At 40.0% G+C, this 10,375-nt stretch overlaps 1 protein-coding gene across 1 annotated transcript; it reads right to left on the bottom strand.

The window, feature by feature from the left end:
• Positions 1–2,111: 2,111 nt before the first annotated feature.
• Positions 2,112–8,414, bottom strand: GTF2H5 (general transcription factor IIH, polypeptide 5). Its single transcript, XM_012646812.1, has 3 exons — positions 8,368–8,414; positions 7,448–7,520; positions 2,112–2,509 (listed from the first exon to the last, which is right to left on the bottom strand). Exons 2-3 carry the CDS (start codon positions 7,480–7,482, stop codon positions 2,329–2,331), a joined length of 216 nt encoding a protein of 71 aa, XP_012502266.1. The 5' UTR covers positions 7,483–7,520; positions 8,368–8,414; the 3' UTR covers positions 2,112–2,328.
• Positions 8,415–10,375: the final 1,961 nt, after the last annotated feature.

Here is a 10,375-nt window from a genome sequence, read left to right as displayed (position 1 = left end):
ATAATATGCTGAAATAAAAAAAGTAAATGGATGAGAAAAAAAAGGACAGTAGTCTTTGTTGTCTATTATCAGTAATGTTCAGTTACCGTTCACCAAAACTGATTTCTCATTAGACATTTTTACATCAACTGTGATGTATACAAAGGATCCCTAGAATTTTACAATAATCACACAAAACTTCACAAGTAAATTGGGGTTCAGGGAATTAAGAATTTTTGACCCAATACAGTATTTTTCAAAAAGGTGGGGCATGGTGGCTCATGCCTGTAATCCCAGTGCTTTGGGAGGCTGAGGCTGGAGGACTGTTTGAAGCCAGGAGTTTGAGACCTTCTCTCTAGAAAAGAATTTTTAAAAAATGAGCCGTGCATGGTGGCACGTGCCTGTAGTCCTAGCCACTCGGGAGGCTGAGGTAGAAGGACCGTTTGAGCCCAGAGGCTTGAGACTGTCTTGAGTTATAACTGCACCATTGTACTATTGCACCCCTGATTGGGTGACAGAGCAAGACCCTATCTTGAAAAAAGAAAACAACAACAAAAAAAACCTCATGAAGAAGTATAACTCTAACTGTCCAAACTTCAGTGCATAGATGTTTGTGACTGGTCAGCTAGCTACCTTCCATAAATTAAAATGATTCTTTTATGCAGTTAGGAAATTTTAAGTTAATACTACCCTTCATATTTAGAACTTTGTTAAAAATAAAGATAGTACTTTCTTCAGTGCCAAGTAGCCAATGTCTCTTGTTCTGGACATCTAAACTATGCCAAATCAAATAATGCCAATCAGATTCCAAGAAACAAAGTCCAGGGAAAATGTCACTTGTATATTTCCTGCTCACTCAGTTGGGCCAAACAAGCAGCTTCAAGTGGGCTTCCTATTGTCTCACTGTCCCATCTTTCTTAATACCGTGTCCAGAGAAATATATTTAACATTTGCCCCAACACACTTTTTTAAAAATAAGAGCTAATGAAAGGTTTTCCTTCACTAAATACTCCTTGCAGTCACTGTTCAATATAGTTTTCTCCTAAATATCTTTTCAATGCTGGGATTCTAAGAAAAATTTTCTCTCAATTTCATGTTAATATAAAAGGTATCAGGTGACAAATGCTGAGGCAAACTAAAAATTGATTTAGGCCTCCTTGAAATATAAGATGCAATAATGTTTCAGCACAGCTAAAAATTCTGAAGAAACCATTTATTTAACAAGTTTTAGTACCAGATGTACCAGTAACTCATCAAAATTGTTTGTATTGGTATGTGGGAATTGAAATTGTGTGGACTGAGTTATACAGGTGGGAATCATGATAAATACACCTAACTGGAAATTTCCAGATTCAGTAGTGCACGTATGAGTGAAAACGGTACACAGGTACTTTGAATAAACGTATCATAAGGAAGTGGGTAAATTGGGTTTGGTAACATCATGAAAGGTCTTTTCTCTTGAAAATTCCCATCCCAGGAACCCATCCCAATGACATTATCTTCAGGAGGGGAAGCAAAACCCCTATCAGTGTTGTCTCTGCCTCCAATCAATCACAGAATTACATGCAACGTATTTTACTTTAATATGCTGCTTCCTACAGGCTGACTTTGCTTCCATCTACTCCTACCTTTCTTTCTTAAATTTAATAGGGATTCTCATAGGGAAAAAGGCACAAAACTGATTTCTTAATAAAAGAACGCTTGCCCTGATGGGAAAATGTCACCAACAAAATTCAAACAAGGAAAAACTAAAGATGCAAAGCAGCATGTGCCTTTCTCATTTGGTTGTTTCTAACCCTCTGCACTTTAAAAACATTACATTTTTAGAGAAATGTAAACTGTAGTTTACATGTAGTAACATGAAGTTACATCTTCTTCACTAAGAGAGCTGCCCGGTATGTAGATATTTGTGAGACAAATATTACCAAAGTTCCCACCTCGGCATATTTTTCTAAACAGTAAATTTACGAAGTTTCTAACTGAAAAAAAAGCAACCACATCCACACTACAAAAACCCGCATTCGTGAACAGGAACAAGCAAAATAAATAGCTACGTTACACTGATAATTTAAAAGCACCTCCATTATATTCTTAATGTTTAAATTGGTATTAAAAAGGCTGGAAAAATATTAACATTTATATTTTAATAAAGGATAATAAGTCAAATTACAGCCAACTGTTAAAGATTTTTTGGGTTTTTTTTTTTTAATTCTAGGGTACAAAAAAATCAGTTCAGGGTGTTTTTTTCTGGGCAAATGATCCCTCGGTCTTTCCCACAGCAGGCTCCTAAGCAAGTAAGTCTTTCACATTTGCTGCTTGTAATTCCCAAGTGGTCAATATCTAGTATTTTCACTTCTGGGTAAGAGAAAAAGCATTTTGGTCCATTAATTCACCCACTCGCTCCTGGAGGACATTAACCAACTCTGCTATTACAAAGACATGAGTTTCATCAATGTCTTGAATGATGAACTTCTTCCCCAGGGCATTGGACTCATCCAAATACAGCAGAAACTGCTTCATGGCAGGATCACTGTAGAAATAAACACACGATTATAAGACACCTTGTTGTCAAATCATACCATAGAGACTAAAGCAACTAAATTTGAGCATGTAGAATTTTTAGAACGATTTTTAAAGTTCTGAACTGTTACTCAAAATCTCACTTCCTCTCTGCCTCAAGTGTTAACAATATAGAGAGACATGACTTCATTTTAGAACTGTTAGTACAAGTTTAAGAGAAAGAGGCCAATGATAAGGTTTTTAAGAGTAACGTCACTGACAAGTGAAATAATAAAAGTATATTCAAAGCGTTGTAGTTAACAGGGCCTAGAATCACAGCTTCCTAAACTGATTTAAAAAATGAATTTCCTTACTTACCCATGACCATTACATTTAAGAAACCAATAGCTGTTCAATGTCTTGCCAGTGACAAATTAACTTATTAAACCAGTTAAGTAGTCACTCTGAAAAGGCAGGGTATATAGTAAGAGACTCAGATCTGGATTCAACCTCAGCTTTATCACTTATTTGTGTGACCCTGCATATGTACTTAATCTCCTAGAGCCTCTGTTCCCAAGTATAAAAGTGAGCTTACATATTAATAATAGAATTGTTACGGAAATTAAAGAAGATAAATGTTAAAGACAGTGTTTGGCTTGTAGTAGGTACTCAAGTTTTTTTCCTTCCTTAAAATTCTGAATGCTATTAGTCTGGACTATCATTCAGAATCTTTGAAGGGAATCCTAACAAAATAGCTTTGAGAATACTGAACTTGAAAGACTTGGGTGTCTGTAAAGGAGGAGGAGGAGGGAAGAGGAGGATTAGTGGGTGGTCTATGTTGATGATCTGGGATTCATAACTGGGGGTTTCTATGGAAGAGAGAGGGAGAATTTCTGGAAGGGGCAATAAGGAGCATGGTAGATACCTATCCCATTTCCTGGCCCAATGGTACCAGAGATAAAAGAGGAAAAAAGTCACCACTTGATAAAGCTGGAGGAGAAGCAGTGTGCTCAGGAGAAAGCCAGGTTTTATTATAGCAAAAAGGAAAAAGCGGGTGGGGGAAGGAGAAGAGAACGTTCAGAGAAGAGGCTGATGATACAGGGGATGCTGCCGCTGCTGCTACCTCACTATGTTCCAGAGGGTGAGGCGGAAGGATGGGGGGCGCTGGGCGCGTAGCAGGAGGGCAATGAATAGGAGATGGAATGGAAAAAAAAGCAGATGAATAGAGCCATAAGACAATGAGAGTCCATAAGGTAAGAGATGAGGGATGGCTCAGGAGTCTGTGGCTTTTTGGGTAACTGAAAGAGGAAAGGAAGGCCTAAAGACACAATGACAATGAGGATCTCAAGGCAAACAGTGACACGAGATCAAACAGAATGGTAGCAACAGCCAGTGACAATGGGAGACAATGGCGTCTTTTATGAACAGAGAAAACATAATGGCCACAGCCTTAAGCAGATACAGAAAATGATAAAATTCACATTTTCAGTAATTCCCTAATTTTGAAATTTAAATAAAAAATTAAAAAACAATTTTTGTAAAACAGTACACATTATACATTGAGAAATTTCATTGAGGTAAACAATTTATCAATTATTAACGAAGAGCAAAGGCAGAAACAAAAAATTAAAGTGCTTAAAGAGCAATTCCAGAAGGAACTTGGGGGTGATGAAGCAGGTTTAACAGGGTACTTCCCAGATAATATTACAGAAAGGAAAATGAGGAGGCCCAGAGGACAGGGAAACCTAAGTTTCAGCTTCTCTAAAACTATTGTTTCCCTACTCAGACTCTAAAGTAACTTAATTGTTTCCCTAAACTTTTCCTTGCTTATACAAATAAGGGGGGATGCAATAAAAGGAGAACTATTTAAGAGTAGACAGGGGTGATGGCTGGGGGCGGAGCTCCTCCTTTCCCTGCAAACAAGGAACAAGGGAGGACTCACGTGGTGACCTTGGCACCCACTGCGCTCTTGCCCCCTCCAGGCCCCACAAAAAACTCAATATATTCTACAAAAATCACACACTCAGAGGTTTCTTAGAAGGATATACTTTACACAATGAGACAAACAATTGTTTTGTGTTGGCACTTTAAAATAAACTTTGGGTCCAAATGTAACATGGTAATAAGCACAAATAGGACATTATAAAATTGCTGTCCAAATGTGATACATCATCTTGTTAGTGTTTGAGCTCAGTGCATTCAGAGGACACCATCTACTCTCAGTAATTGGCAGCTGCTAAGAGGTATGAAAGGTAGCAAGGGTTAAGTGGCTATGAAGACTAATATCTCTATGAACTTTCTAAACGAAATAAATTTACATCATTTCACTGATATAAAAGCTAAACCACTGAAACCAAGAAGTGTTGTGGGACTCACATTTGTGCTGAATCATCATGCCAGCACTTTCAAAATTTTTGCCATTTGCACACTATCCTTGTTATTTTGGCCATCTCTTAAAATACCTTCATTGCAAATCATGTAATAATTTTCCTTAAAGTGCCTTTAAATCAACTAACTTTTAAGCTTAACTTCATCTGGTAAAAAACCAAGAGTTTGATGTGTTAGTTTCCTTTTTTTCCCCTCAAATAAATTAAACTAGTCATATAAAAAATATTTTTGTGTTCTATTCTCCCCAAAATGTGTGTTCCTCAAATCATCTTGAACACTAATGGTATTCCCCATTCTTAGGGAAATGCTGACAAATGAGATGGCTCAGAAGAATGACTGGTTAGTAAGACACTGAAATATTAATAACTCTAATAGCAACTGCCTCAAATTTTGAAAGGAGATGGAAAGAAGTCAATTTGAGATTGAATTCTCCAGCATGCACTTGAAATGTTGATAATATGTAATGACTTAAAAAGACTATTTAAAAGACACTCAAAGTTAAAGGGACTTTTGTTATGAATGTGGAAGGCCTGAAATATTCTTGTCTGAACATAGGGCTATTCCACTTCCACAATGAGAGTGGCAAGAAAAAAGAATCCAAAAAACAGTGCTTAGGCACTGTTTTGGGTATCTGGGAAACTTCAGTGACACGACCATACAAAGAAGCAAAGGCTGAGAAAAGATTTATAAGTGCTGTAAAAGAATAGAACAATAATTAGACTGGTTTTGTCTCAGTTCTTCTTATTTGCTTCTCATACATACCACAGGGTTAAAAGCCAAAGCCATAAGAACATATATTTCTCCAGATTCTTTTCTATTATGCTATAAACTGATTGGAATTTGCACCTCTGCAACAGATCTTTCTTGCTAAAGTACTCGTCAAACCAACTGTGGTAACTGTCACACCAGAGGTCTGCTCCAGCACCTGGAATTGGACACAAACATACTTTGGGCATATGCTGCTTGCTTCAGGAATTGCTGTGGTTGGCTATATTTGGGAAAGTGCTTGGTGTGACCCTGGCAGTTGATGGTGGATCCCAACAAAGGGGAAGTTTACATCAACCTTGTTTTGACATGAAAACACAAATTTCTAAACATAAAGATTTTTTATTTAGATGTAGATTTTGATATTTGATAAGCCCTTGCTAGGCAAAGTACTTTGGTTTTTCAGTTCACTAAAGCTGGGCCTAAATGGCCATTGCCATAATCTGGTCTATTTGTTTCTTTACTGTAGAATCAAAATTAGTTAAAAGGAACTGATAGACATGGAGTTTAAAACTGGCAGGAAGTTAAGCCAATCTAAGACAGGAGTCATATTAAAAGACGCTGTTCTTGAACTATGCCATACAAACTTGAGAAGTATTTTGCTGCCTGCTGGGATGGAACACATAAAACAGCACTATGTAAACTATTACACATTACCTTGTACAGTGATGGGACTGGAATTTGGAGACAGAATTACTGGGACGGTGGGAGCAGTTTTAGGAAATTCTTGAGTGGATTGCCTCTAAATTCCAGACTTATCAAATTCAATACTCTGATACAACTAAATGCTTCATACAATCCATGGATGTTACAAGGTAATTAATAGACCCATGCCAATACTGTATTAATAACAATGTTTTCCTTGGCATCAAATAAGATATGAGGAAAGCTGAAGGACTTTTCCAGTCATCATCCCAACATCTGCACCTGATTGTGAAGGAGGATCCACCAGCTCTGGCCATACCCTTTATGAATCTGTTATTGTTAGGTCTAAAGTCTTTTTAATGTGGCTACTAACAAATTTAAGACTATGTATGTGAACCACATATTTCTATTGGACAGTGCTGCTCTAAATGTTGTAAGTGTCCTAGGGCTTGGTCTTGCTCCTTGCCAACACAGCAAACAGTACCATTATCCATGCAATCGCTCATATTAAGAGTAAAGAAGGGTAGATAGGAGTATTTTCAGACAAAGGGAGTGTCCACAGGGCAGAGTTCCCAGATGAGACAGAATTACTGATGGGGCAAACAGGCAAGTGAAGACTGAGCAAGATTGATCCAGCAGTTCAGGTTTTAAAACTGGGTGATAACTAAGTCCCATATGTTAGACTCCTCTGCCCATTACAGTTTCTAGCTTCTCCTTTGGAATATGTGCAAAGGAGTTCAAGAAACCTTCCTCAACTAGCTCTCTTGTTTTTCCTTCTCTTTTTAAAAGTCTACTGTTTGTAATGGTGAAGACTTAAGCAAGTTCCTGAACTCTTGTACGTCCTAAATTCTAGTTAAGTCCTGATGGTTTGAGAATACAAGCACTGTTTCCCTAAAGAGGACTAAATCTAACATATATGCTGGCTCTGATCATAATGCCAATTGCATCAATTCAATAAAAAGACTGAAATCTGGCACCATGAAAAAACTAGGCACTAAAATCTGTCCCACATGTTAATTAAATAAAAAAACTGAAGTTTACAAAGCTGAAAGACTTGATTTCATGCAGCTCTTCAAAATAAAATAAATGGACAGGATTTTAGAAAAGGTATATATGTAAATCAAGATTCAACATGTAAAATTAAAACTCACGAAGAATCGAAACTACTAACCATTCTATAAGCACTCCTTTCAAGACGTTGACCATCTTTTCCCACTCAGAATGTGCAGATGACCTCAAGGATGCTAATAAAAAAGATAAGGTGACATACAATTCAAAAGCATCAACTTCAATATACTTTGGGAATTTACCTCTGAAATGAGGCAAAATATTAAATGTCAACGTTAAACAGTTAAATCTCTGAATGACAGAACATTAAAAACACAGATATTCTGATCTTTTAACATAATTAAAATGAATCTACTTAGAATATCAATAATGAGAAAAAAATCTTACTTGCAAACAAATTCTACCCATGAACAATTAATCCTAATGAAGGCAAGCAGCATAACTCCACAGCAGCGTGCCCAACCCAGGTGTAAAACATGTCCATTATTCGAAGGCTCTCTTTTCCCATTCAGGAGAATGATAAAACGTAAGTTCCTGAGAAGCAGGAATCACAGAATGGTAGTTCTGAAAGAGGCCTCAAAAATTACAGACTGAGGCCAACCGCCTCATTTCACAGATGAGGAGACCGGTTGAAGACATTAAGCCATAGCTCCGGTCAAGGGAAGAAAAAAAAAAAGTACAAGCCAGATCTCCAGATTTTGTGTTCCTTCACTAAACGAACCACATCCCCGAAGGCTCCATGCTCGCAGGACACTACCCAGCGTCAGCCAACTTAACCCTCTCACGTCTACACCTGGACGCGGGGCGGGGCGCGCCGTCCCCACGGGAAACCCACGATTGAATTGGTGTGGACAGCTGCCCCTCCCCGCTAGGAAGGGCCCGGAAACGTGCGCGACACTTCCCCGTAACCCAGCACCCGGAGGACGGCTCCTAGGTATTCTCTCCTCCTCCCGTCTTTTCTCCGGACCCTTCCGTCCTCTCCGCACCCCACTTTCCTCAGTCGCCCAGAAGCTCGCCACGCACCTCCGCCCACAGACCCAGCGGCCCCTCGGTGTCGCAGACAGAGTGCGCCTGTGCCTACTACGTCATCGCGCCAGGCACGCACTCGTGGGTGGAGCGTGCGGGAGGGAGGAGGGCGTGGGCCAGGCCGAGGGGGCGGGGTCACGTGCCCGCCGCCGGCGGGTGGAGGGCGCAGGCTGGGAGCCGCCGAGGGAGGTGGGCGCCCCAGCCGACTGGGTCCCCGGTGAGCGGTTGGGGGCGGGCCGAGTCCGCGAGCTGGCAGGTAGGAAGGGGAGGCCGGGCTCGTGGGGGGCGGACGAGGGTGTCGGCGCAGCTGCGCGCGGCGGGGAGTGGGACGCGGGGACCGGGCACGGCTGGGGTGCCCGGCTGAGGGCGCGCGGCCCCGGACCGACCCGCTGATCCGCCGCGGAGAGCGAGGGCCTCTCTGTGGTCCTCGCTAGCCTGACTCTTCTTTCAGGGTCGCTGCCCTTCTCTGGTTGCTGTCGAGTCCCTGAGGGGAGCACCTACCGGTACTTCACTTTGGGCAGTTAGTTTCCGAAAGATAGTGGCAAGGAGTAGGGAACAGCCACAGTCACATCTGAGCCTCCCAGACCACCTCTTGTTGCTCCCTCTCTGACCCGGGAGATGGGCTAGATTGAATGCTAATAGGTCTCTAAACCCAGTAACGGTCATTTTAAAGTGAAAAATTCCAGAAGGTTCTAAAGTTAATCCCTTCCTCAAATTCTGAGCTGTAGTCTAAGAGCACGCACTGTAATTATTTTAACTAGTTGAGATACGAGGTTCTTGCTTTCTGTTCCTTAGGTTAAATTATGCTTCCCTAATTAAATTCATGCTGCTTTTTTATTTCATGTGTTTATGTGATTGCTTAGGAACCCACTTCTTCCATTTATTTCCCTCTTTCTATCCCTGAAATCTTTTCCAACTGGTGGAAATATTGTTGCACTCTCTCCTTAAAATTTGCCTCCAAATACAGTTCTTCCCAAGTGTCTTTTCTTTACTCTTTTTCCTCTTGCATACATTCTTCTGACCATCTTCTCAGTTCCTTCCCTTTGAATGCCACTTTTGAGCGCCAGGTGTTCAGCTCCAGGTGTTGCCTGTGCATTAATGAATGACCTATGAATAGACTAAATGTCACCTCTCAAACTGAACTGGTTTACCTCGCTCATCTTCACTTCAAAACCTGCTTTTCTTCCTGTGTTTCTCCAAATCATCCAGACTTAAAACCTCCATTTATTCACCAAACATTTTTATGTACCTAAAAGGTTCCAGAGCCTTCACACTATTCACGACAGTAATTTCCCGATAAAGACCTAAACATGAAAAGACACATCTGGAAGATAGAAAAAATACAGGAGACTATTTCTCTAGGAAAGATTTCCTTTTTTGTTTGCTTTGTTACGGTAAAATACACATTTACCATTTTAACCATTTTGAGGTTAGTGTTCAGTGACATTCACATTATTATGCAACCATCACTACCTTCCATCTCCAGAACTTTTTATCTCTCGGGAAGGATTTCTTAGGTTACAAAACACCATTGAGGTTGTTATCTCATTACTTCAAACTGAAGATGATGGTGGCTTGAACTGGACAAAGTGGTAGCAGTGAAGATGGAGAAAAGTGGGTGGATTTGGAATGTGTTTTGATAGCAGACAACAAATTTTGCATGGTTTGGATATAGAGTGAGGAGAAAACAAGGACTCAAGGGCAACACCTGAGTTTTTTGCTTGAGCTGTGAGGTAGATCATTTACAATCAAAGACCATTTACCATTTGGCTGATGGTGATGGAGAAAATGAGTAAGAGTTTGGGGAGAAAAAATAAGGAATTTTGTTTTGGACAGCTAAGTTTGAAAGTCCTGTTGGACATCCAAGTGGAATTGTTCAATAGTTGTTGGATACATGAGTCTGGAAAGGTTGTGGCTAAAGGTATTTTGGGATTACTGGCAGATAGACATTTAAAACTATGGTGTGTTAAGATTAGATTCAGCTGTATTACACAGAAAATATAAT

Source organism: Propithecus coquereli, unplaced genomic scaffold, assembly GCF_000956105.1.
Source record: "Propithecus coquereli isolate 6110/MARCELLA unplaced genomic scaffold, Pcoq_1.0 Scaffold25, whole genome shotgun sequence".
NCBI classification, from domain to species: Eukaryota; Metazoa; Chordata; class Mammalia; order Primates; family Indriidae; genus Propithecus; species Propithecus coquereli.
Note: the sequence above shows the minus strand (reverse complement) of the source record. Positions and strands in the feature narration are given on the sequence as shown.